Source organism: Salvia hispanica, chromosome 6 (assembly GCF_029641045.1).
Source record: "Salvia hispanica isolate PSC_SH4W2 chromosome 6, Shi_PSC_v1, whole genome shotgun sequence".
Taxonomy (NCBI): Eukaryota; Viridiplantae; Streptophyta; class Magnoliopsida; order Lamiales; family Lamiaceae; genus Salvia; species Salvia hispanica.
The window spans coordinates 19,605,776-19,632,619 of NC_142697.1; the positions used below are offsets into that span (position 1 = coordinate 19,605,776).

A 26,844-nucleotide genomic window follows, 5' to 3' on the forward strand; every position below is an offset into this window, starting at 1 on the left:
CCCTTGTTAAAATGAAATCTTCGCTGATATGTACAATAAATTTCAAAATATTAATATTTTCAAGAAATGAAGACAGCAAAACCATAAAAAGCAAGAAATTGCACCATGTGATGTGAACTAATTAAAATTTTCAATAGAAGAATACAGAAATGCTGCTATATATGAGCTGTGTAAAAGATGGGTTGCAAGAAACATTTCAAGTAAGAATTTCCCACCTCACTGAAATGGGCATAATTGACCCAACTTTATTGCATGGATGCTACAAAAGTAACTAGCTCTCTCTCTCTCTCACACGGCTGTATATCATTTTCACCTCTAATATGATTTACATCATTTCAATGTTGATAGGCAAAGCTCATGCATTCTCACCTCTATCTGCACTAGCTGAATTGTTGCCGCCAAGCTATCTATTTTCTTCTCGAACATTTCTGTGTTGTTTCCAAATGCAGCGTAGCAATGAACTCAATCCTGGATTCAAAACATGAAACAGAATATCACAATGTGAAGGACACTGCTAAACATAATCGTGTAGATATCGCACAATAAAAGAGGATACCAATACAATATACTTTTCGATCACGAACAGGGGAAATGACTATATATTCTCAGAGTTCAACTAAGCCTTTACCAGAAAGCCATAGTATGTCCCTTCTAATTCTTATTCAGATAAAAAAAGACCTGATGAAAGTACTTGACGCAAATATAACATGCAGTGGTGCAAAGTCAACCTGATAGAAAAGTAAGAGGTTGCAATGAAAACAGAAATAAAGTACCTTCTCAATGTTTTTGTCCATATGCAGATTACTTCTTTCATTCTTGCGATCATCTAAAATACCAGGATTTTCTTCCCTAACAGCAGATGACTTCTCATCATCCTTTGATTCTGACTTGACATTGTTACCGTTCACAGAAATGCCATCTATGTTCGAAGAACTAGCCTCCCCTTCAAGTGAAGTGATTTCTTTATTTACTTTGCCATTTGTAATCTGAAGTCCATTAGCTGCTGCCTCCTCAGCCTTCCTGATCTCTTCCTCTCTTTGCCTTTTTTTTCGAGCTTCTTGCTCCTTTAGTTGTTTAAACCTGGAAATTTGAACAGAATAAGCAAAAATGTGATTCAAATAAAGCAAAAAAAGCCAAGATAAAAAAAAACATTTGTTTAACCTTTCACCCGGACGAAGCCCTTCTGGAGTCCGTTTCTCTTCTTTCTCAACCACCTTTTTGGCTGGTGGTGCCACAGAGATGGAATTTAATGTTTGGATAGGCTTCTTTTCTATACTGTCATCAATAATTGGCTTAGGACTTTTTGCACCACCCAATTTACGCAGCCATACCTGCTGCCCCGTACTCAGGATGTTGTTTGTAAGCCTGCATCAGATAGCAGCAAACAATCATAAATGATGAGAGGAAACTACAATGGGTGGGAAAAGAATAGAGGAAATTATTTCAATAGGACAAGTAGCACAGATATTGAACAGCATACCAGTAAAGGCTTAAACCAGAAGGAACCGAGAGGGCAAAATATCCAATCATCAATGGTAGCAACTTTGTTATGGCTTGAGAACTTTTGACATTAGGATCATTACTCTGGCAGTGGTCAAATTAAAGCGCAGTTAGAATTTTTTAACTGAATACATAGTTATCAGAAAATTGAAATGATTACTTTAGTATGAACTAAGAGAAATGGGGGTGGGGGGCATGGTCGACTGCTAGTTGAAGTAAAATTTAGCACAAATTTCTTTCCGAGAATATACCTCCTCCATCACAAGAATAACTTTAGGATCAGAAATGGAGTTTCAAGAAAGCAAGAAGATGAACTACAGTGCAAAGAAAACTCAGGGTGAATATTTTTATCACATTTTAGTAGTCCTCACATCTTTTTTTAGTGGTACCCACCTTCGTCTTTTATCTCATGTTCTCTAAGATGGAAAGCATAGGAAAAAGCAGGAAATATTATCACAGTAAATACCCCATTTGGAGTGTGAAGGAGGCAAAAGGGGCTGCTAGGAAATATTTTCTATCTTGCCCCGGAAAACTATATTATGCTCCAGACAAGTGAAAAGAGTGAGAAAAAATTGAAAACATACGTTCTCCACCCTTTTTCCATCAAAGAGAACACACAGTTAAGGATATGCAAACACAGAACTAAAGATATATGCAACCTTTCACTTCCAGTTTAACAAAAGTTCATCAAATATGTGGAATGCAATGGCAAACCTGTGGAGGTTGCATGATCTGTACAGAGATATATTGAGAGACAACCAGTAGAACAGGCAAGACAAGATATGCCAAAGTATCTGACCACCCAAGGGGGGGATGACCATCCTGGGTTAGAGAAGAGAAATAAATAAGAACCAGAAGGGTACTAAATCATGTTCAAAGATAACTACTATTATATATGACATCGGCACATACTTAGCATAAGATCAGAAAAGATTTGTTAATAGGATTCACTTGAATATTATTATATCCGTAGCACAACAACCTTTTGTAGATAACATAAAGAATACAAGTGTTGTAGAATATCTTTTGCATCTAGGTTTTTCTTATACGGAGTATATTTATTGTTATTTTAGGAGTAAATTTAACCTTGTAGTAACACAGCTTTCTGCTCCCTATATATATGGGAAACTCTCTAGAGTCAGTAAACAATTTATTATTTCTCCTATATGTCTCTATAGTTAACTGCTTCACAGTCAAGGATGTTAGCCTAATCTTATTTTCGACAACTCACAAGATGTAATGCCTCATAGCCTAGAAGTTGTCAAAGTGTTTAGATAATTGAACTTTTAAAATAGAGAAAAAAATGTGAATCAGAGATTGAATATCTTAGTTAGATGAGATTAGAAAGGTATATATTGGGAAAAAAATCATAGTATGATTTGTTTTGTGAAGTGCTTGTTGCTTATAAGATCATGAAATTTAAAAAATAATATTGGGATGAGGAACTTATTTAGTACGGAGCTTGTAAGTTTCATAACTTAGAAGCTGTTTAAGAGCTTATTTTTCCAAACACTTCTCAAGAGCTTATACGCCAGTAAAACATTCTCTTGTGCCTACACATTCAAATTTAATGCTCGAATTGGATATGTTGATATTATTATCGATTAAAATATTCATGCAAATGGTAACATTAACTTAATATAACAACTGGTGCAGAACTTCAGAAATCAAAGTAATGCACATTTGATAAAGAATGAGGACTATGATAAAGTCTTACAATGAAGGGGAATAGCCAAGAGGTACCACTACCAGTTTGCCTAGCAGCAACAGTTGTTGGACCAGATAGTGAGGGTATCCAGAAGAAGCCTTCCGTTAATAATCCCTTGATAATAAAGTTGGAAGTCCAATTAAAATAAAGCTTCAGCATTGTACGTAAAGTCATACTTATGCTTCAAGAAACGGACCAAGAAACTAAAGGGTGAAGCACAAGATGGTGGGGCACTTTACCTCATCAGCTACATTAGAAAGAGCTCTGTAAAGCCCAATCCATATAGGAATAGTGGCAAGTGTAGGAAGACATCCTGGAACAAATAGAGACATAGGAAAAGATCATGACTTTGTGTATAAGGAACAACAGAAAGCATATGAATTCAAGATTAATGCAACATAAACATTTATTTTGCTCCACTGGTGGGCATATCATAAGAGCAAATCCTCTACAACAATTGATATGATTGTTCTCCATTTTACTTTTTGTGCTATTTTAATAATCAATTAACAGAAGGGGTTTCACAGTCAGTTGATTACCTGCCAATGGATTTATACCAGCTAGCTTGTACAACCGAGCTGTTTCGAGTTGAATCCTCTCCTGCAGAGACAGTTACATATATGAAATACAGAGCAAATGTAAAAAAGGTACAAATCCTGATTATCCTGCATCCCCCTTGATTTCCGAGAGGGCCTCATGCTGCCAAATAACTAATTGTGTTCCCAACAATCCCAGACAGTTAATGTCAAAGAAAGTGAGAAGGAAAGTTATCATCCAAAAATCAGAAGAAATCTGAGCCCATTTATATGAATAGAAAATCAACAATCCTAAAGGGACAAAAGAGTAACCTGATCACCAGCATATCGTTCCTGAATAGCTTTTATTTGAGGTGCCAAAGACTGCATGGACATTGCTGATTCCACCTACACATCACATTTGAAGACACCTATTTAAATAAGCTACACAGAACAGTCCAACTTTATGCATATTCTAAGTTGAACAAGTATCTATTCAAAAATCAACAAATACTAATAAAACAAGAAGAATGTTTTAGGAGAACTTGTACTAAAACCATGAGAGGATAAAATCAAAATAACCTGTTTCTTTGTCAAAGGAAAAGTGGCAGCCTTAACGAGTATCGTCAGTAAAATGATAGCAAAACCATAAGCATAGGGAACATGCAGAGTGGAAAGCCCGTCTTTAAGAACCTGAAAAGAGTAACAACGTTTCAATGTAGAAATAAATATAATCTACCTGAACATTTAAAAACTTTTGTTACACAATTGTAGTATTGTGCCATAAATAGCATGTTTGAAACAACAAATAGTATGTCTCAAGACTCTCGACACATGATGGAGAAGAAGAAATAGGCTTGTCTGTCATTTAAACCTTGTCTATAAAGAACACACTTCATAATAGTGCAAATACTTGCATAAAACAAGAGAAACATAGGCAAGAAAATCCAGAATTCCACAACTCAGCATAATTCATTTCATAATCCATCAAGAGTTTTTTTTTTTTTTTTTTAATTTATCACAATAACTCAATAGTCCCAATTGTCAGATTCCAACAAACTTCTCCTCAACCTCAACTATCCCAGAACTCATGTCCAAGCCTTTTCAAAACACAAAAGAAAACTTGTTGGCTTGATTCACAAGGATAATATTTATAACCAACCTTCAAAACAACTTCCATGGCATTCGTAATCCCAGAAAGCCAATCACTATTCTGCTTGGTTGTACTAACTGCATCGGAAGAACTCACAGCAGCATCAGCAACAGTGTATAGAAGCCCTTCAACTCTACCAAACAAATCCTTGATTAAAAAGTCAGCATTTTCGGGGTCCGGAAATGGAACCTGGCCCAAACCGCAACGGACGATCCCGAAATTGCGGCTCCTCAGTGAGGGTTTCTGAGACGTATAATTGCTGAAACGGGCCCTACCGGAAACAGGAGTTAGATCCCTCGTCCGGCCTAAAAACGGAGACAACAACAAATTCTGTGCGGTTGAATGAAGAAAACTCGACATCATCAAAATTGAGTTGCTCCACCTTTCGGTATGAACAAATGGCAAAGAAGTGGATAAAGGGAAGAGGAAAAAGCAGGATTATTTTAAAGCTGTGTGTCTGTATACATATACAAATGGAAGATATGAGCTTGTGTTGTTGGAGTTTTTGATAGAGAAGTATGGAGCTGAAGAAAAGGAGGGAGAGTTTTCCTTAAGAAATATCTGTTGCCCAAATCATGTTTGACGAAATGGCTAATAGAATCCATAGGTATTGAAATCGCTGCAAACGAACACGTTTATTATCAGACTCAGACACGCTAACAGTTCAAACAATTGCATATATAAAAAATAATCTTAACATTAAAAAATACTCCCTCCGTTCCATAGTAATTGAGGCGTTTCTTTTCGGCATGGTGTTAGATGAGTTAAGTAAAGGGAGAATTAAGTGGAACATGAAAAAGATAAAGAGATGAAGAGAGAGTAATATGTGTGGAAAAATGTGTTGATTTTTATTAAAAAGGAAAATGACTCTATTAACGTATCAATATGACAAAATGACTATATTACTATGGTACGGATGGAGTATTACAATGTTAGCCCACATATTTATATGCATGGAGCCCACATATTTGATCTGATTTATATGCATGGAGCCCACATATTTGAGACTAAAAACAGGGGTTCAGTGTGCAAGATTTAAACTCAGTTTTGCCTGCAAATAATTTATTTATTTATTCCATTTTATGTCTTTTGACGAAAATGACCTTAAAATTTTAAAATTCCCAAATATCAAACAAGATTAATCTGCACGGCAGGCGACCACGCGTCAGAGACGGAGCTGAATTATGCCGATCTCCTTCAAATTCAATAAACTTTCTGGAAGTTATTTTCTTCCATGCGCAGTGTGGAACCTCTTATAAACCCAGATTTCACAGCAAACTAATAGCAGATGTGGCCGTCTCCTCCGCGCCGCCCCTGCTCATCGTCGTCCAGTCGCTCGGGTCTGCTCACTCGGCTTCGATTCAGCACCGTCAGTGCTTGAATCGCTGTCCGACTCATCTCCTCTCCCTCTTCTATTCAATCGCTGTCATCTCCTGCACATCCATCCACAGATTTGTTTTTGGCTATTTCTTATATGAATAGTGCGGGCCTTGATAAATTCGAGGGCTTGGTAGAAATGTATCTCGGAAACTGAACAATGGATATGACCCCTAATTGAACCCATTTCCAAGCATTTCTAAGCATTTCCGGGAAACTGAACGCGTCCTTTATGTTTAGGGAGGCGCTCCTAGTATAAGTTTTTAAACAAATGAGAACAGTAAATTGTGGTACATATATCAATGATGGGAATTTGAATCCTAATAGGCCAGCCACCCTCTCTCTGCCATGTTAGCAGCACTAAAAATCCACTTGTCATATCAGATTTAGGCCAGCCGCAATAAAAATAATTCAAAAACAACTACATTTTTCAGAATAAAATTTATGATTAAATTACGGAATAAAATTTACGATTAAATTATGGAATTAAATTTACGAGACATATATGGGAAAATTCATTCATTTCATTAAAAAAAAGGTACATAGTTTTAAAAAAATACATGATTTTTTTCAAAAAAAAAGGGCTTCCACACACGAGCCCCGCCACTCTCTACTCCTCGTCGCCGCCGCCGCCGTCCTCGCCGCCACCACTCGGGGCATCTGAGCCCGCGTCTGAACCCCCCACCAGTGCCCTCGAGGCATCCAAATCCACCCGCATGTTCTCGAGCATCGAGTAGAGGAACATCTTCTCCGTGGGGTCGGTTGCGGCCTTCCACTCTTGGAAGACCTCGAACATACGTTCCTCCGTCTTCGCACGCGAGAATAACGTGTACGTGCGTGGGGGTGGGGGGGGGGGCGAGATGACCTCGTGGGGCGATAGGGGGGATCCTCCCCTCGCTACCCGTTGCGCCCGCTTTTGGCCAACCGAGCGAGGGCGACGAGCAACGGATGGAGGGGACGAAAACTCCTCAGCATCCGAGGGGAGGCCGTGGGATCCGCCGCTGCTGCCGCTGTAGTCGCCGGAATAGTTCAGCCTCTGCTTCTTCGGCCACCCAGCGTCGCACCCCGCCCGGAACTTCTCGGAGTCCTTCAGCAACACATAGCATTCCCAGAAGAGGAACTCCTTATACTTCCCCGGCAAGGGGAACTGACTCTCCGCCATCCTCCGGGCGTCTTCCTCATTCTGCCCACTAGTCAGCTGGCGGAGGGCGTTGGCGTACAACCCCGAATAACGGCCGACCGCGGCCCTAATGAGCTCCCACCCCTTCCTACACTCCTCCCCGCTGAAGTCCTTCCCGTGCGGGCAGTTCCTCCTGTAGGCAGCTCTAATCTTCGCCCACATGTTGACGACTCGCTGGTTGTTCGCAACCAGCGGATCGTCGCACACCGTCAACCACGCCTTGGCCACCCCGGCGTACTCATCCTCCGTCCACTTCCTCCGGGTGGGGGTGTCGTCAACAGCGGGCTGCGACGACTCGCCGACCGCCTTGGCCTTCCCCTTCGTCTTCTTCTTTTTCGTCGCGGCCCGCCCCGCTGGATCGGGAGTGTCCGGATCCCCGAGATCGATCCTCATCTCATGCAATGACAAAAGGTCATCGCCAGTGAACTGCGTCTCCACTGGAGTCGACGTGTGAGACGAAGCCGTCAAAAAATCAAGAGAGGGACGATAGACCGTGTCCCCCCCCCCCCCCCCGGTGGCCCCTGCATCCCGGGATGCATACCGTGCTGCATCCCTCCCTGCCACATCATCCCCATCATCTGTTGCTGCATTTGGGGCATACCTCCCCACCCCGGCGCTGACTGCCCGCCGCTCCCCTGCCCCCCGCCCGGCATCCCCCACGGCATACCCCCCTGGTTCCCCCCCTGCATCCCCCCGGCGCTCCAGCCATCATCCCCATCAACTGTCCCCAAGGGACGTTAAACCCTGGGCCCATCTGGCCCCATCCAGATCCCACGGGTACCGTGGGCGTATGAGAGCCGCTCGTCGCCGGACTGGACTCGTTGTTGTGTCCATCGCTCGATGATGCTCTTGTACAGAAAGTTAGAGAGAGAGAAAACTCGTTAAAACAAGTGGTGCAAATGAAAATGAAACTAAAATCTCGTATATATAGGTTTTCAAAAAAAATTTAAAAAAAACGAAAATAGGCGCTGGCCGATCGGCACGCCACAATGGCGGCCAGCGCCCCTGAATCGGCTAGCCCACGCTGATTCTCTGGCCGATTCGCCGCTGGCCGACTGCAATGGTTCGGCTAGCCGATCGGCTAGCGACGCGAATCGGCTAACCGGCATTGTGGATGCTCTAAGATCGGCCACTCTCTCAAATCCAACTTAAGAATGTGCACCATTTTAATATTTTACTATACTAATTTCCTGCCTTTTCTCAACTTACATCACATTTAACATTCAACTAGTGAAAAATCGGGTGTTTTAAATAGTAGTAGTACTTAGTAATTAGATGTTCAATTATCATATTTGCATCAATAGATTCCAGTCATTTAGTATCCCAAATACTACCATTTACTTCTCGTATAAGTATATTTACAATCTCTTTGCAAAATACTACTCCCTCCGTCCCACAAAATATGACACACTTTCCTTCTTAATTTGTCCCACAAAAGATGTCACATTTTCCTTTTTGGAAAAAGTTCTCTCTCACATGAATATAAAAATTATATTTTCTCTCTCCATTTAACACAAAAAACAAACCCTCCTAAAATCCCGTGTCATTTTCAAAGTATGCCAACTTCTCTGGGACGGAGGGAGTATAAGAAACCGTTGTATTCAACCACCATCCAATCCAACTAAACTATCCACTTTTTAATATTTAATTAATTTATATCTCTTCCGCGTCATTTTCCATACCATTAATATTTATCCAACTTAACCACACATTTTTTCATGGTTTATCAATGATCACCTAATCATACCATTATATATTTTTTATATTATCTCTAATAATAATATTTATTAAAAAGTAAAAAAAAAATGACAAACTAAAATTTATAAAAAAAACAATAAAATGACTACAAAATAAGAAATTATACCAAAAAAAGGAGTATATGTGGAGAAAAGATGAGATTTTTTATATGCAAAACTATAGCAAATGTGGTTTCTATTTATAGAGGATGAAAAACTATGAATTTTAGTATAATTTTTCACATTTTTTTTATATAATATATTAAAGATATATACATTTTTGTTAATAAAAATATTAACCAATGAGATTGTGCCATTTGGCAGAATCTCATCGGAGGAATCATGAGAGGATTTGAGAGACCATGCGGTCGCTGGTTGGCCACTAGCACCGATAAACTTGGTCTTAGGAAAGTTGTCAAAATTCCTAAACGCTTTGCCCCTTAGGTACTATGAACTCTATGAGTAAAGATGCTTTTGAGTAGTGTGTGTGAGTTGGTCAAGCGGTAGAGAGGTTAATGTCTGAGGCTAAGACCGGCTCAGGTTCAAGTCCTCCGTGGCACGACCTAGGGGTGTGCAATCGGGTTTCAGTTCGGTTTTTCGCCCAAACCGAACCGAACCCAAAAAACCGAATTTAGGCTAAAATTGAAACCGAATCGAACCGAAAAATCGAAAAACCGAACACCGAAAAAACGAAAACCGATCTTAAAAAACCGAACAAACTGAAAAAACCGAAAAACCGAAAAAAATATTATATATTAATATATCTAATTTATTTTATTTTATATATACTAATAGAATATAAATATATATAATATAAAATTAATAGAATATATGTAATATTTATTATATAAAAATATATTAAAAGAATATATTATATATATATATATGATATAATATACTAAATTAGTAGGATAAAATATATAATAATATATTTAAAATATAATTCGGTTTTTCGTTTTTTTTTCCGCCTAAACTGAACCGAACTGAAAATCGATTTTTTTGTATTTTTTAAACCGAACCGAACCGAAAACCGAAAAAACCGAACCGAATTTCAAAATTTCGGTTTGATTCGATTCGGATATGCGGTTTTTGGTTATTTTGCTCACCCCTAGCACGACCTTTAAATTTAAAGATATTTAACCATCCAAAAAAAAGATGCTTTTGAGCTCTTTGGTGCATTACTATAACTATGTATATCCAGTTAAAATGTCCTATTATTATGACATTCAATCTTGTTAAAAAAAATTTGGCTCTCAATTCAACCATTATCACGTGACATTTGACATTGCAAAAAACATGGTGCACGAGGCATTTAATTTTCCAATAATGTGATGTTTGGGAATCTAATTTAGTAAAATCACGAGAGGGTAACAAATGTAATTATGAGGAGTATACCTTTATTTGTTTTATGGAGATCCATGGCCCAACTTGTCTATCATTCCAATCTCAAATGGACCTAGTTTCAAATTTTATTGTTAATTACTATACTCGGTCCTATTATCAAAATGGCCCATATACTAACGTAGCTCATCAAAACAGTGTGCCGAGTATAATTTTACTCCATTCAATTACTTCAAGCTAAATGTTTTGTTAATAAAAAATGGGAAGATGTATCACTATATTTCATTTTGATTAAATCATTAATTAAAATCAAATTTCCAAGACTTTGTGTGAAGAGAATGGAGCTCTGGAAGATTAAATTAAATAAGAGAGGTGCCCCCTGCGGCGAGATCACCCATTCAATTAATTAGTTAAATCAAATTTTAATTTAGTTCATTTATAAAATTAAATACATTATGAGTATTTTTATTTTAAATGTAATTAATGGTATATTGCTGAGAACAACTGCACATGAGTTATTGACTTATTTTGCCTTAAAAATTAAAATAAATATAACTGATTTTAGTTTAACTAGATTTTGAATCTTTTGCAAAAATAAAAACATTCTTGAATAACATATTTGTAAGTGGTCAAGATAACTTAAAGTACATAGTAGTAATTATATTTTAGTTGCTGATACAAAACTTGAAAATGAGAGGCATGTTTTATGATAGTGAAATTTATTTGTTGTAATATATCTTATACATCCATTCATAACGACCACAAATTATATAAAAAGTAAAAACAATGTTTGTAATCAGGGTCCCTGCCATCAATTAATCAATACTAACGCTTATTTAGGGTCTATATTGCTTTTCAATAACATACATCTATGAGTGTACATAACCACAAAGCCAAGCTAATTAATGAAGCAATAAAGGCTAGATAAATAAGTGAGAGTTGTTAAATGAAGAAGAGAAATTATTTGTTTGAGTAGAAACAATTTTGTAATTAAATTTAACACAATCAAAGATCGAATACATATTGATTAATTAAGAGAGCGTGGTTATAGGGGTGCAGCCTATATGAAGCTAAAACATTGATATAACCGCCTAATTATGCAGTCACACATGTACAACATGCATATCTCCATACTCTATCGAGTCTCCACACATTCGCATTATAAGTATAAACTAAACAAAAAAGGCATGCAAAATAGAAGAAAATGATGAAATCCAAATATGTGATGATACTGGTCACCTTTTTCATCCTCTCCATCCCTTGCCTCATCCTCCTCCTCGCCACCACCGCAACACCGCCTCCCTTCTCCACCCCGGGCATAAGGATCCGACCCGGATACACCTCCTACGAGTCCTACATCCAGCGCCAGCTCAACAAAACCCTCAACCCGAAGCTCCGCAAGATATGGACCACCCGCGACTGGGAGCGCAAGATCCGTGTGTTCGGCGCAATATTCGAGGATCTGAAGCGGCGCGGCCTCCTCTCCAACTCCTCCAGAGCGCTGTGCGTGGGGGCCCGGATGGGGCAGGAGGTGGAGGCGCTGAGGCGGGTCGGGGTGTCCGATTCGGTGGGCCTGGACCTGGTGCCGTATCCGCCGCTGGTGGTGCGGGGGGATTTCCATCGCCAGCCGTTCCACGACGGGAGTTTCGACTTCGAATTCTCCAACGTCTTCGATCACGCGCTGTATCCGGATAGGTTCGTGGGGGAGATCCAACGGACGCTGAGGCCCGGAGGGGTGTGCGTGCTCCACGTGGCGCTTCGGCGACGCTCGGATAAGTACTCGGCTAATGATTTACTTAGCGCCGAGCCGCTCAACAACCTGTTTAACAACTCCCGATTGCTTCGCCTTCGTACGGTTGATGCCTTTGGGTTGGATACGGAGCTTGTTTTTAGAAAAAACTAAAAACCACTATCATCTCTACTTTTCATCTTTCATTTCCTACATTATTACCTAAATTTTTTTGGATTTGAGTTATTTTTTTGGATACCAAACGAAACTGATTGGGGCTTTTATTAATTATACGGCTTTTGGGCTTATTACGTCAAATAAATTAAGGATATTTAATCAATGGATTTTGTTTCATTGGAATCTTATAGATTAGTTTTCTATGTTCTTGAATACTTAAAAGTTAGATCATTAAATTATGAGACATTCTATCTTATAGTAACAGAAAATTTAAGGATCATAATTCAATGTTCCTACATTTCGAAATTACAGTAACTAGATTTATCTTCGTGTAAATTGAGGCATGTAAATTACTATAGTTGATTAAAAAAATAATCATAACAAAATCAGATTAAATGTTAAAATGGGCCCAATTTTTGATCTGTTATTCAGTTATTCCTTTTTTCAACTGAAAATTTATTTGTTCTGTCGACTATTCTGAAACAAATCATTTATATATTAAGCACTTTTCTTATTAATTAGACAATGACATGAAAATTGACTACAAATCTGGATGAAAAATACATGAATGGCATCATGATTCCGTTTAAGTTAATAAATCTAAAACTCATGAATTAAACCCAAACTATAAATCAAATTAATATCCTTAAAAGTATGCTAAATAAAATATTTTTTCAATAAACTGAATAATACTAGTACAATATAGTGAAAACGTATATATAAGTGAAAACGTATAATGAATCAATGTATACAGACTACGTGAAAACGTATAGTATATAATTGAGCATCTAACCTCTAAAGTTTAATTCCTATAAATAATTGAGTATCTAAAGTAAAATTAACTGTAGTTGTATGTACGCTTCAACGTGGTTGGATAAATAGAGTAGTAATAGGAGTAATTTTTAAACAAGTAATGGTGTTTGCTCTATTTTATAAATTAGGCAAAATATATACTATCAGTAATATCGTCGATCACTATTGAATTGTATCAATATTTTAATTTGGCATACAATAATTCGATACATCGTCAATGATATTTAGGTTTGTTTTTTCATAAAAAAGCGTCTACAAATTAAAGGTGATTGATACAATAGAGCAAATAACACTATTTATTTAACAACTACTGCTATTCCTTGATTAATTAATTAATTAATTACTGATTCTTTTTTTTGTTTTTGTTTTGAATTCTTGTAATGGCAACATTGAGCCTCCAAGAATCAAGAATAGCATGAGGCAACAGAGAGGCAAAGAACCACTGAATAGAATGGGCCCAGTAAGGAGTGCACCTACTCTCATATCCTATCCATTGAACTGCTGCTTCCACATACCTCTCAGCTCTTGGTATAAATACTGTTGATTTTTCCACATCTGCAACTTCTGATGCCATTCTTGTTGATACATATAGAGGTACCTGGTTTCAGTAAGAAATTAACAATAATATAAATAAAATATTTTTTGTTTTTTAACCGTTGACAACGGTTATATATGTAGTACCTGACACTGGACATCTATTCCTTGGTGCTTGTACTCTACATATAGGCTTCTCGATAATCGATCCACATACCTGCATGTAGTAGTCACATCACATTAATTTATTCATTAAAATGAGTCGATTGGAACCCAATCACAATGTTTTATTATGAGATCTATAATCTCTATAACTACTTTAGATCATCTTACTAATTTCACAAATCTAACTAAAACAAGAGAAATTAAAATTGAATAAAAAAAATGACAATAGTAGTATTAGAAACTAAAATAAATGATAAGGGTTGATATCTGTCTACATCCCATATGGACAAATATGGTAAGTTAACCAGAAATTTTTGAAAAGTAACGAGTCCAATTGTCCACTATTATATCACATTAAATACATCACGTGCCCCACGGGTGGTTGTTTACGGCGGAGGAAGGGAGGAGATGCTTACGCTTTGGTGGCGGCGTAGACGGCGTAGAGCGGGTGAGACGGTACAACAATTGATGCACCGGAGCCGATGTTGAGTATGGCGCCTCTCCCTCTGCGTATCATACCTGCTACAACTGCTTTGGTAACGTGAGTTGTAGCTTCCACATTAACCCTCACCAGATTCATCCACACTTTCTCCTCCACCTCGTGAAAATACATGGCTCTTGGATACGTGACGCCCACGTTGTTGATCAGCACCCCGATGTCCAGACCATCGATGGCCTCCTTCATCTCGGCAACCCTGGAGACGACGTCGTCTCCAGAGAAGTCGAGCTCGAATAGTTTGATTTTGGAATCGGGAAAGCTAGCTTGGATTTCGGCGGAAACGGTCTTCAGTTTTGCGGAGTTCCTGCTGACTAGAACTAGATTGAGGCCGTTGGCCGCGAGTCTGAAAGCGAAGGCTTTCCCGATTCCATCGGTGGAGCCAGTGACTAGGGCCCACGACCCGTAGCTCGTCAGATCCTTTGCGGGTCTGACAACTAGGATGAAGATCCATCTCACAAGAGAAGATAACTTGTTCAAGATTTGGAAAAAACCGAGAGACGAAACTAGAATGATCCAGAAGAGCATCTTGTGTGTGTCCTGTCCTGAGAGAAAGGGAGAGAGGGAGTGATATTAATATTGTAATATGTGTGCTGTGTTCAACGATGGAGCATAAACCGCCACGTTTTCCGTTGATGGAGTCCAAACGTATCAGTAGCAGGTATTCAATGCCGAAGCTCACACTCTTAATTGTACATTAATTAAGCTCAGCTCATTTAACCTACTTTTTAAATTCACTTTAATGTACCGTATGCAGTTAAACAATGTACCACAATTCATTCATTTTATCTTAACCTTTTTACCGCACCATAAATTATTGATATGCGACGAAGAGGGGAGAACTTATTGGGTAATTATTAATATCTTCAATGGAGCAGCAACCTACACGTTTATAATTTCAGCTATGTATAATTATGCTTATTACAAATGAGTGCTAGTAGTACAACATTAATCTATCACAATGCACACATATCTACAATTATATATGCCTAAGGTGAGAGCGTCAATTTTGGAACGTCCATTAGTAATGAAATTAACATTTAGGTTGTATCAATGGAAAAAAAAAGTAGTCCAAACATATTATGACGTGGTATATCCAGCCAATTATAATTGCAAAAATATTTATCTTTTCACTTTATTTATTTCTAATTCTACAAACAATTACTCTTGTCCCAACTAAGTTGAGGCACTTCTTTTTTTTTTCACTCGTTTTGAGAAAATCGTAATAAATAGTTAAAGTGAATATATAGTAGAGTAAAAGCAAGATAATGCAGATAATACTCTTAATCCCGAGTTATTGCGAAGTAAAAAACCGATGAGATTATGGAAGTAAATATTCTTGCATTTATTGCTACTGCACTATTCATTCTAGTTCCTACCGCCTTTCTACTTATCATTTACGTAAAAACAGTCAGTCAAAATGATTAATTCGATTGAATTTTCAAATGAATTTGAATCAAACTTTCCTTCCAAGTTCTTATCCAAAATTTACGAAGTAAAATGAAAGGGATCCAATTTCACGTCTTAACTTAAATGAAATGAGCACACTATAAACGGAAATTATCTAAGAGATAGATATGGTAGAAAAATGAATTTTTCTACCATACTATCTATCTCTTAGTCTATAAAGCTGTAATCTAGAATAAAGATAAACGCTTAAGTTTCTATATATCAATCTGCAATATTCTCTTCCTATATGTGTATATTAATTCCATTTCCATATCAACATATTTTCTATATATTCTATGGTTTTGACGAAAGTGTCTAGTTTCATTTAATTATTGTAGGGCATATCTCATTTCAAGATTTATCGACTAACTTGATGGGGATCCTATTTCCAGTCTATTTCATTTTTGAGAAATGTTTTGGAGACATAATGTCTAAGACATAATGAGGTTAAAGTAGTCATTTTTTATATTGTTTTATATTTTTATTTAAATAAATGTTTTGTACATATACCATACTACCCTTGTGCATATAAAAATATTTATTTATATTTAAGAAGTACTTGCTTAGAAAAGTTGTGTGCATTTATATGGATGACATATTTTAAGCAAATATATACTCTAATCATCTCACCATAATCTCCAATCTATCTACCTAATATCGGCTGCATCATATATTGAGTTTAATTTTATACTCCACTGTTTTGTTTAGAAAGAAGTCCACAATCTCACCATTTTTTTCTAGTTCTGAAATTCCACTTGATTTAATTCTACTAACACGAGTCACGAAGACTTGGACAATACATGCCATATGATATCACCATATGATTTAATCTAATATAATGAATTTAAACTTTATTTTAAATAATACATTATACAATTAATTTTTTTAAATTCTAAACTTATAGGTACTTAATAGACTTGATACTCAATCTTAATTTTATTATTAAAAAACATTTTTGAATCTAGAATTTATATTTATAAAATTAATAAATCAATTTAATTGCTTGAGTTTTTATAGCATCAAATAAAGATTCGAAATTTATACATGCTTTATTTTATTAATGGACAAAATGTTAGGGAACAACGATTTAAATTCGTATACTAGAATTAAATTGTTACATGGTGTCAAAATAATGTGTTTATAATTTAGAATTTTAAACATGATTATAGAAAAAAAAAAGTTGATGTGAGTGACTATTACTATTTCATTGAACGATTGACACTAAGAAATTAAGCATGTATATGCATGCAATCATTTTTATGGTTCGGAATTTTAGTAATTATTTAATACTAATAAAATAATTTGACGCAAATGAGTATTATGCTTTCGTTAGATGGTACAAGTAGAAATTAAGTATATATAACATATGTATACTACTGGAGTACTATTTTACAATTTAGAATTTTAAACATGATTATAGAAAAAAAAAAAGATGATGTGAGTGACTATTACTATTTCGTTGAACGATGACACTAAGAAATTAAGCATGTATATGCATGCAATCATTTTTATGATTCGGAATTTTAGTAATTATTTAATACTAATAAAATAATTTGTCGCAAATGAGTATTATGCTTTCGTTAGATGGTACAAGTAGAAATTAAGTATATAACATATGTATACTACTGGAGTACTATTTTACAATTTAGAATTTTAAACATGATTATAGAAAAAAAAAAGATGATGTGAGTGACTATTACTATTTCGTTGAACGATGACACTAAGAAATTAAGCATGTATATGCATGCAATCATTTTTATGATTCGGAATTTTAGTAATTATTTAATACTAATAAAATAATTTGACGCAAATGAGTATTATGCTTTCATTAGATGGTACACGTAGAAATTTAAGTATGTAACATATGTATACCACTGGAGTACTATTTTACAATTTAGAACTTTAATTATTATTTGATTAAAAATTAAATATATTTATGTTCGTATATACTTTTTACAATCTAGAACTTTAATTATTATTTAATAATAAAATAATTGGATGCAATGAATATTTTTATTTTGTTGGAGGATAATATTAAGAAATTAAGTGTTCCTATACGAATATTAGACGATTGAATTCAAATGTTTTTATATAATGCAAATTTTGTAGAAAGTCAATTTATGATATGGAGTATCTTTCTAAATTATTGGCTAGCGGTAGAATCAGAAAATATTGACAAATGCAAAATTATTGCATTGATTTGAAAAGTTCAAATCTTTATAAATCTTAACATCCGAAAATTTTCATATCTTTATAAATCTTACCATCCGAAAAATGGTGAATAAAATCAAAGATAGTGATTTGATAGGAATTATCTTTCCTTTTATGAATAATTTATATTTATTTATTAATTATTATTTAATTCAAAATAAGGGTATATTAATCCATATTATAATTTGATTTATGTCATATTGACATAGGGGTATTATGTCTTGGAGACATTATGTCTCTAAATCACTACTCTTCATTTTTTTAGTTCAATTTTATTTAATTGCTTTAGTTAGTATAACTCTAGATGTTACGCTTAGACAAATTTTCTTGTTTTCGCCCAAGATTCTTCCTAAAGAAAGCAAATAGAATTATTATTTTTGGGACGGAGGGAGTATAACATAGCAATATGTCGAACCACTAAAGTTTTACTCGTACCAATGGTGTTGGAATGAGATGGAGTATTAAATAAATCAATGAAAACTGCGTGTTCATTCATTCTGAAACACCAAATTTATTCTAGAACCGTTTTGTGGGCTACCTTCTCTGAATCCCTAATATTAGATTGCAGAGAAACATATTGGGAGAGTGATGGAAAATTTACATTTACATGTACAAGTAGGAAAGAGTATAAATTATAAGCTTCACTAAACCCTACTACTGTACAACCACTGCTGTAAGGATTGCTGGTCATAATATGGTGGCTACTAACCAGATATGCAAGAGGACCCAATAAGCAATGACTCCAAGCCTCCCTCTCGGATGACTCATCAAAGCTCGACTCCCACTCATCCTGAACACGGATACACGACAAGCATCAGAAACCACAAACACAACCAAACAGTGGATCTACAACAACTACATGTAGCGTATAATTCATGCCGTTTTAGTCACACAACCAATACTTCATCCTCATAAACACATGGTTTTGCCTTTAGAAGAAGTATAACAATAACATGTACAAACTAGATAGTTGTAGCAGTTTACCAGATTCCATCAACTCGATCTGCAAATGTTTTTCCCTGTCTAGGAATCATACCAGAAGTAACCAGTGGCTTGAATGTATGACCTGCAAAGTCAAGTTCCTGTTAATTTCAACACCTTGGACTTTAAGATGGAGTAGTTTCTTGACATTTATACTCACCTTTATCATCATTGAGTCCCTTATCATTAATCAACCGGTCGGCCTCAGACTCAATATTGATAGCAACGTGATCATTTGAAGCCTTCCTCAACGAACGCACGTGGGCAGCAGATGAAACAGAAGGAATGTTGTTGCTCTTGGAGAGTGCTGCCTGCAAGTTTTCAGAGGTAAGTATTTTGGGCTATTCTATTCAAGCAAGGATTTCTTATTCAACCTAGTTAAAACTCTCTATATCTTATCCCACATCGACTTGGTAATGATCCTAGCTCACCTATATAAGTGTGGATAACCCTCCCCCCTTATGAGGCCTTTTAAGGGGTGAGTGGCCCATTTCTAATAAACCTCTATGTATATTTTTCTTTCGAATTAAAGAGGGACCTCATGAGTTGAGTTGGTGCACACACACTAAAAAGAAAGGTAACAAGAACTATAGATCAGGAATACAAAAATAGAAAAGCATAAAACAAAATTTACCACGTCTTGCATTTCTGATATCTCCGTCTGAGTAGACAAGGAAGCTGCAGATGTTCCTCTTTCCTGGTCTATCTCTGGTAGATTGGCTCTGGATTTATCAATATCTTCTAGTAATTTAACCTTGGTTGACAAATCATCCACAGCCTTTTGGGCCCCGAGCAATTTGGCACCAAGGTCTTCATTTTTAAGTTTCAGAGATTCAGACTCGTGCATCACAGCTGCAACTAGTTTTTCGAGCAAGGGAAGGAGCCATAATACCCCATTTACTTTGGAATCATTCATCACATCACCAGCCCCCAGCTTCTTTGCAATAAGCTGTAAACCTGATTCAAGCTCTAACAACTTGTCCAGCTTTTCGAAATTTTTCTCGTTGGCTACATACTCTTCGACTTGCCTCTTCAGCTGTTCTATGTCGAGAATCTGCTTATCAATGGTTGAGTGAAGCTCTCCATTCTGATGAGATAGCAAGCTTGCCTGCTCCATATAGTCACTAAAACTATCTATGATATAGAACAGCTTTCTTACATTGGCTGAATTATCTGAATCTCCAAAAGCAAACGCAGCGTCAGGAACATTAACCAGTTTTACTTTATCAATAATGGATTTAACTTGAGATGCTGACAAAGTCTCCTCCAGTTCTGAGACAAAAACATGAAAAAGGGGTAAATCACAGAGTCACCAACAAGGAAATAAATGAATATAGCTAAGGACCAAGTACCGTGAAATTCGGAGAACGAAATAGACAACTCTGCTTCTCTTTTCCTCAGTTCATCCTCTTTTTTCATCTGATCTTCTAGCTTAATTGCCATTTCATTGATTTCTTGTTGCTGTGCTTTCAGATCAGCCTCCGATTTCCATATTTTTTCCTTGTATAGATCTCTTTCCTCCAAGGCTTCATCACAATTTACTTGCGCTTCTTTCAGTTTGCTCCGCATATCTTCTAGTTCGATAGTAATCTCATGTTGCAAGTTTTGCTGTTTTTTCAGATCAGTTTCCAGTTTCAAGATTTTGTCTTTGTATGTATCTCTTTCTTCCAAGATCTCATCAGAAGTCAGCTGAGTTTCTTTCAGTTTGTTCTGCATATTCTCAGTAATATTCACCAACTTACTTATAGCATCCTGAAACCCGATACCAAGATCTTGATTACGTCTTGCAGCAAGTAGTAGCTTTTGAGCCTTCTTCACATGATCAGTAGAAAGTGCTATTTCTTCATCATCGTTGACTGCTTCCAAATCCATGGACAATCTGCTGTCTAGGTTTACCAATTTATCGATAGATCTCAGCTTGGACACAGCTTCATTTATATTCAACTCCAATCCCTGAGTAGCATCAGTACAAGCAGACAACAAAACTCTGATATCATATTCCAGTGATGCTATAGTATCCTCCTGCCTCTTCTTATCTGTTTCAATGTCCTTCACTTGATCTTGGAGAGAGCGTGTATATTTCATTGCATTGACTACTCTATCTTTTCTCAATTGTAACCCTCTCAACGTAGCATCCATTGACTCATCGAAAAGTGCAGATAACTTATCAAAATTATCAGCCAGAATTTTGCTTCTCAGGTGATAGCTTTTAACCATCTTCTCAATGTCAAACATGCTCTCACCATCAATGGCATTTCCCACACCATTCAACATTTCCAAGTTTGGAAGGGCGACCTCAATGTTAGATGGGAAAGTAGTTGAAAGAGCCGAATAGTCCTACACAGGTGAAGGAGTACATAATCACACCACAAAAGCATACCAACGGAGCAACAAGATAGACATGCCTTCAAAAGGAATAGTATAGAAGGAAAGGCATGTGTTTGTCCTAGATAAAAGGTAATGGAAAAGAACAACCATATACAAACTATAAGATTTCGATCAATGAAAACTGTAAGATGGAATAGAGGGGAAAGTACAGAGCTATGATCAACACTCTTTCTGATTGATCTACTGTGCAAATAGAGAATGACAATTGCAAAACTAAACCGATTGAAATCCATAAGATAGTTCCTATTAGTAGTTAGTCAAATTTTTATTTATGAAACAATTTGAAGGAAATAAATTATCACTGGAAGACTGAAGAGTTACCTAGTGACACTTCAGGTATTTATTGTGCACTATGATTTAACTTGAGAAATTGTTAACTTTTGCCAGGATATATGGTGTTTACAAGGAGATTAATTCAGACAAAGTGCATTCCAGCATAAATCATTTGAGTGAAAAATAACACTATGCACATACAAACAAGAACTATACCTTCATGACAGAACTGTTTTGCTGCAAATCAGAGTCCATTTCCAGGGAACAGTCCCAGATCTCTTTAAGTAGAAAATCTATGCTCTTTAAGCTCTCAAATTTTCTCTGGAAACATTGCCCAAGCAAGGTTGAAAGAGTCTCATCTTTTAGAAGTAATTGAAGACTGTCAAGCTGACCAGAGAGCTCCAAAGTGCGACTCCGTAGGCTACTTCGGTTGCCAACTAACTCCTCCATGCAAGATTCCAGTTTAGAGGTAAGTGAATTTATCCGTTTCTCAGCATTTTCTTTTTCCTGAACCAGATCCGCCATGTTATTCTGGGAATTTAGTAATTTTCCCTCAAGCGATTGGATTGTTACAAAGGATTCAGAGAGCTTGCTAGCAAGCAAGTCAGTTTCTTCTCTAATTCTCTTTATCTCACCATCCAAATCAGCCTGGCCAGTTTGAACTTTAATGTTCTCTTCAGCTAGTCGTGAAGCATTCTTCTGTGCCTGAGACAACGCATCTTCAAGGGACTGAATAATTTTGTCAGAATCACCAAGTTTTGTAACGTGGTCAGAGAGCTCCTCCTTTAATTTATTTAACTGCTCTTCAGCAAGAGATTTTTCTTCTATAGCTACATCTCTCTCGTTCGTGAACCTGGAAACATTTTCTTCTGCTATTGATAGAGCATCTTCAAGAGCTTTTGTACTCGCTAAAAGCTCTTCATACTTGGTTGTATGTGAAGAAGCTTTCTCTTTTTCCTTCTGTAGCTCCTCCTCCACAAGAGACTTGGAAACCTCAAGTTCTTTCTTCTCATCCAAGAGCTCAGACCTGCTTTTTTCTACAACCAATAAGGCATCTTCAAGTGACTTCATCACTGCCTGGGCTTCAGATAATTTGCTGGCCAACAAACTGGCTTCATCATTTGAACTCCTCAGTTCTTGTTCAATTTGTGTCTTTGAAATTTCATTTTCACTAAGATATCCAGCAATCCATTTTACCTTTTCTACAGGCTCGTTGAAGGAGAGATCACTCGGAGTACTAATCCCTTCAATCGACTCCGTGAATCTTAGTAGCATACTGTTGCTCTCTGCTAAGAACTGCTCAAGTTGATCTTTTTGTTCCTTGGCAGTGACTAGGTCTCTCTCCAAGTGGGATATACGCTCCACATCAACTAACAACTTAGAGATCTGATCCTGGCATTCAGAAAATTTGGTCACATATTGCTGCAGTTCAGACTTCAAATTGTCGATTTCTGCATTCTTTTCATTTATAGAACCTTTCAGGCTTTCCCGTTCCTGAACAAGCCCCTTACCTTTTTTAGCTGCCATAGATAACTTCTCTTTCACTAAAGCACATCTAGCCTCTAATTGATCAAGGCTTTTCTGCATGTCAGCCTTCTCCAATGAAAGCTGATATTCCTTTTCAACAACTCCTTCATATTTCTGTCTCAAGTTCTCCAGTTCCAACTGGAGATAGCTCTTCTCTTGTGATTCTGCTAAAAGAGATGACGTTAGGCGATCAATCTCATTGTTTACAGCCTGCCTAGTTTCAGCTAGCTCATTTTGTGACCTTTCAAGAGCTTTATGATCACTTCTCAAAACCTCCAGTTCAGTTTGAAGAATATTCTTCTCCTGTATTTCAGCTAAAAGTGATGTAGTAAGTTGCTCTATCTTCCCATTTGCAGCCTCTACTGTTTTAGCTATCTCATGTTGCAAATTCATAGCTTCTTCTTTAAGCACGTAAGATGATTCTGCGAGCCAATGAATGCGCACATCTAATTCACTTGAAGCCACTGCTTCAGGAAACTCAAAGGAAGATATTGCCCCAGTCAGTTTAAAATACTGTAGAGATATATCCTTAAGTGATTTATTCTCATCTGCTAGCCATCTGATCGACTCAGCGATATCTGTTGGCTGAAGTTCCTTAGTTTCCAAACTCTTGGATAATATGTCTCCACATTTCTGAAGAACCATTTCCTTCTCTGCAAGAGACTCTAGAGCAGTAAACTTCTCTTGCAGTTCAATTGAGTATCGATCCAACTCGCTAGTTTTCTCTAGCAACAATTGCTTTAGCGAATCTCTCTGCTGTACCAATGCCTTTCCCTTAGTCGCGGCCATGCCAAGCTTCTCTTTTGTATTTACATACCTGTTCTTTTCTTTTTCAACTTCTGCACCAAGTCTTCGAATTTCTGCATGCGCATGTTCCAGAGCTAAATTTTGATTCTCTAATTGTTCCACCAAACTCCTATTTTCATTTTCTAAATTTCTAAGTTTTTGGTACATATCCTCTTCTTTCCTTCTAAGTTCGAGAATTTTATCATTGGCCAAGGCAAAAGTTCCGATTTCATCAATGTTGTTGAAATCTAATCCTACCTCGTTTAAACATCCCTTAAGCTGGCCACTTCCATAAACTAGAATATTATACTTTTCAACCAAAAATGAGACAGAATTCTCGATATTATAAATCTTTTCAATGAGAGGCCTGTTCCAGAGTTCATCATGATGATCCACTGTGGGCAGGGATGAGAGAATCCTGTTTGCAGTTTCTTCAATATACCGATCTGTCTCAAGTTGGGCTTCATATAATTGGGATATATCATCATATTTTGAATTTGCAGCAGATGTAGCTAAATTGCTTGATTCAGTTAGGAGGGCAACCTTTGCATTGAGAAAATCAATTTCCTGGTCTTTTGAAGATAATACAGAATGGAGCTCACTCACTTTCTTCTCGGTCTGTTGACGTTCATTGGTAGCAATTTCAAGCAATCTAGAGCACTCATTTATAATCTCAGGCAATGAGGGACCAGATCCCACAGTTGTTGCATCCCAAGTTACCACTTCATTTTGATTATGATTAATGAATCCATCGGCATTGTCATCTGCTGCAAAGCGTTGCTCATTCGACACCTTCAACTGGTTATAGAGTTGGGAAAGTTCACGCATAAGCACTGCTCTTTCTCCCTGCAGAAGATGCATTAAAAAATGTTTACTCACATAAACAAGAAAGAAAAAAGAGGCATAAAAAGGAAAAAAAGAGGCATGAAAAGGTCAACCTCATAGTCTTGTGCCAGTTGCTCTTTCTCGAAAACACTCTTCTCAAGCTTATCTCGCAGCAGTTCTATCTCAGCTATCATTTCAGGGACTTTGATACCGCTATCTGGTTCATCAGTTTGATCTTGTAGATTATCATTCTCCTCAAAATTCTGTTGGGAGTCAAAAGTTTCTATTTCATCTGGACAATCAACAAATGTATCCTCCATTACTCCATCCTCTGCTGGCATCACGTCTTTTGGTAAACTTTGGAAAGAATCTAATACAGATCCATCGCTTGGGGTGACAGGATCAATCTGCACGGCCAAAACCCAACACAAGCTACTGAGTTCTGTTGTTGTTAGGAATTACACACACACACACACACACACACACATATCATGTCCACAATAAGAGGAGTTCTTTATAGATGCAATTTGAAGGACGCTAGGTACGTCCCAAAACATGAAAAGTATCACGTTTAAGAAACAGGAATCAACGTAGATAGACTTATTTTCAAGTTTGTTTTACTAGGCAAAACATATGTTTTCTGTTATAGGATAAACAGTTAGGTCCCAGTGATCATTTTTCCTATAGAGGAAGATCTTCAATCTTTTTTCTGACAATAAGTATAATGCAACAAAATAGCAAGCTATAGAATGGGAAAACAAGCTCTAAACATCTCATACAACTCTACAGTGGCTACATATGATACTTAGCTTCCAGAATCCTATTCCAAGTACCAAAACAAGTTCATAACTTGAAGACCTTTCATCCAAAATTGTCTCGTTTCTAACATACACATATGCAGATCAAAAAACATAAAGGACTATAAGTTGTCAATCTATCCCAGATAAAGTAAAATGTGACCATCAATTGGCAACTTTATTTTTTTTATAATTACCAGTTCACCCGTTTAAACAAAAAGTAGTAAAATTACTTTCATGATCGTGCCTCGTGGCATAGCAGAACTCATGCAATGAAATGGTTAGTCAGTAGAGACGCTCCCTAATTCAAGGAACCTCAAATACAGCAATGGGGGAGTGATGCGGATATATTTATTTATTATAAGCATGAATTTAGTTGATATTCTATAAATTACTAGTATCTTTATGATTAGGATTGATTTGATTTATTTATATTAGGATATGAAATCAATGAATGAAGAAATCATACAATCTCCTCTTTATTTTTCACGTTCCTTTTTACTCAACTTTATCATCATGCTTCTTTAAATTTCCGTTCCATATCTACATCTTCCACATTCAAAATCTTGACAATGAATCATTGGATTAAAATTATCACCTGATAAACAGAATTGGCAGCAGTCTCAGCTACTGCTGCTGTTGCATCAAAGGGGATTTCCAGAGAAGCAAACCCCTCGGCTTCCCCAGCTGCTGGGGAGACTTTCCTCTCCATTTCCATCAAACAAGACTCCCGATGTCTATTTCACCCAAGCTCCATCTGAAATCATATAAAGATTCAATCTTTCTTCCTCCCAGAATTCATTCTTGAACTAAATCACAAAATAACGCTCCGGTCTCATCCACGTCTACAAGAAAACAAAAAAAAATACTAGTATTAATTAAAAAATAAAATATAAGAAGAAGAACAGAGCAGGACTGTACCTCGAAAAGAGGGTCTGATTACTGGGTTTTTGTTGAAGAAAACTGAAAAAGGAGGGACCCTGTGTTGCAGTTGAGCGGTGAGTGAGTTTTGGAAGATTTTGTATTTGTCTGTTACTACTACATGCGCTGCGGAATGAGTTTCATGACTCATAAGTACGACGTCGTGCAAAGTCAAAACCTGCCATTAAATGTCGACCGCCCCAAATATCTGCATTTAATTTTACTTCGTTACGCTGCCTAACTCAACATACTACTTTTCCGT

The 26,844-nt window shown here is 36.8% G+C and overlaps 4 protein-coding genes across 4 annotated transcripts; 1 reads left to right on the top strand and 3 right to left on the bottom strand.

Annotated features, from left to right (window-relative positions):
- Positions 1–113: 113 nt before the first annotated feature.
- Positions 114–5,486, bottom strand: LOC125207161 (ALBINO3-like protein 1, chloroplastic). Its single transcript, XM_048106387.2, has 11 exons — positions 4,886–5,486; positions 4,306–4,416; positions 4,057–4,131; positions 3,748–3,808; positions 3,448–3,521; positions 3,218–3,322; positions 2,215–2,322; positions 1,481–1,584; positions 1,162–1,365; positions 774–1,080; positions 114–468 (listed from the first exon to the last, which is right to left on the bottom strand). The coding sequence occupies exons 1-11, from the start codon at positions 5,237–5,239 to the stop codon at positions 463–465; spliced, it is 1,509 nt and encodes a 502-aa protein (XP_047962344.1). The 5' UTR covers positions 5,240–5,486; the 3' UTR covers positions 114–462.
- Positions 5,487–11,649: 6,163 nt separating this feature from the next.
- On the top strand, positions 11,650–12,603 carry LOC125208044 (uncharacterized). The gene has a single exon (XM_089060747.1). It carries the CDS (start codon positions 11,715–11,717, stop codon positions 12,411–12,413), a length of 699 nt encoding a protein of 232 aa, XP_088916873.1. The 5' UTR covers positions 11,650–11,714; the 3' UTR covers positions 12,414–12,603.
- An 844-nt stretch (positions 12,604–13,447) lies between these two features.
- On the bottom strand, positions 13,448–15,089 carry LOC125208153 (very-long-chain 3-oxoacyl-CoA reductase-like protein At1g24470). The gene is made up of 3 exons (XM_048107727.2): positions 14,345–15,089; positions 13,911–13,980; positions 13,448–13,827 (listed from the first exon to the last, which is right to left on the bottom strand). The coding sequence occupies exons 1-3, from the start codon at positions 14,950–14,952 to the stop codon at positions 13,570–13,572; spliced, it is 936 nt and encodes a 311-aa protein (XP_047963684.1). The 5' UTR covers positions 14,953–15,089; the 3' UTR covers positions 13,448–13,569.
- Positions 15,090–18,550: 3,461 nt separating this feature from the next.
- Positions 18,551–26,771, bottom strand: LOC125205700 (trans-Golgi network-localized SYP41-interacting protein 1-like). The gene is made up of 9 exons (XM_048104768.2): positions 26,583–26,771; positions 26,260–26,506; positions 24,978–25,271; positions 21,943–24,885; positions 20,418–21,402; positions 19,700–20,337; positions 19,226–19,376; positions 19,069–19,150; positions 18,551–18,874 (listed from the first exon to the last, which is right to left on the bottom strand). Exons 2-9 carry the CDS (start codon positions 26,377–26,379, stop codon positions 18,772–18,774), a joined length of 5,316 nt encoding a protein of 1,771 aa, XP_047960725.1. The 5' UTR covers positions 26,380–26,506; positions 26,583–26,771; the 3' UTR covers positions 18,551–18,771.
- Between the last annotated feature and the right edge of the window lie 73 nt (positions 26,772–26,844).

What these genes read in the sequence shown, in the direction of transcription:
- LOC125207161 (XM_048106387.2), bottom strand. Translation starts at nt 5,239, where the DNA reads ATGATGTCGAGTTTTCTTCATTCAACCGCACAGAATTTGTTGTTGTCT. An exon ending in CTTGGCTATTCCCCTTCATT is followed by an intron (nt 2,323 to 3,217) that starts GTAAGACTTTAT and finishes TCTCTAACCCAG; the next exon opens with GATGGTCATCCCCCCCTTGG. An exon ending in TCTGGTTTAAGCCTTTACTG is followed by an intron (nt 1,366 to 1,480) that starts GTATGCTGTTCA and finishes TATCTGATGCAG; the next exon opens with GCTTACAAACAACATCCTGA.
- LOC125208153 (XM_048107727.2), bottom strand. Translation starts at nt 14,952, where the DNA reads ATGCTCTTCTGGATCATTCTAGTTTCGTCTCTCGGTTTTTTCCAAATC. An exon ending in GTCTACGCCGCCACCAAAGC is followed by an intron (nt 13,981 to 14,344) that starts GTAAGCATCTCC and finishes TACTACATGCAG; the next exon opens with GTATGTGGATCGATTATCGA. An exon ending in GAATAGATGTCCAGTGTCAG is followed by an intron (nt 13,828 to 13,910) that starts GTACTACATATA and finishes TACTGAAACCAG; the next exon opens with GTACCTCTATATGTATCAAC.
- LOC125208044 (XM_089060747.1), top strand. Translation starts at nt 11,715, where the DNA reads ATGATGAAATCCAAATATGTGATGATACTGGTCACCTTTTTCATCCTC.
- LOC125205700 (XM_048104768.2), bottom strand. Translation starts at nt 26,379, where the DNA reads ATGGAAATGGAGAGGAAAGTCTCCCCAGCAGCTGGGGAAGCCGAGGGG. An exon ending in AACTGGCACAAGACTATGAG is followed by an intron (nt 24,886 to 24,977) that starts GTTGACCTTTTC and finishes CATCTTCTGCAG; the next exon opens with GGAGAAAGAGCAGTGCTTAT. An exon ending in GATCGAGTTGATGGAATCTG is followed by an intron (nt 18,875 to 19,068) that starts GTAAACTGCTAC and finishes ATCCGTGTTCAG; the next exon opens with GATGAGTGGGAGTCGAGCTT.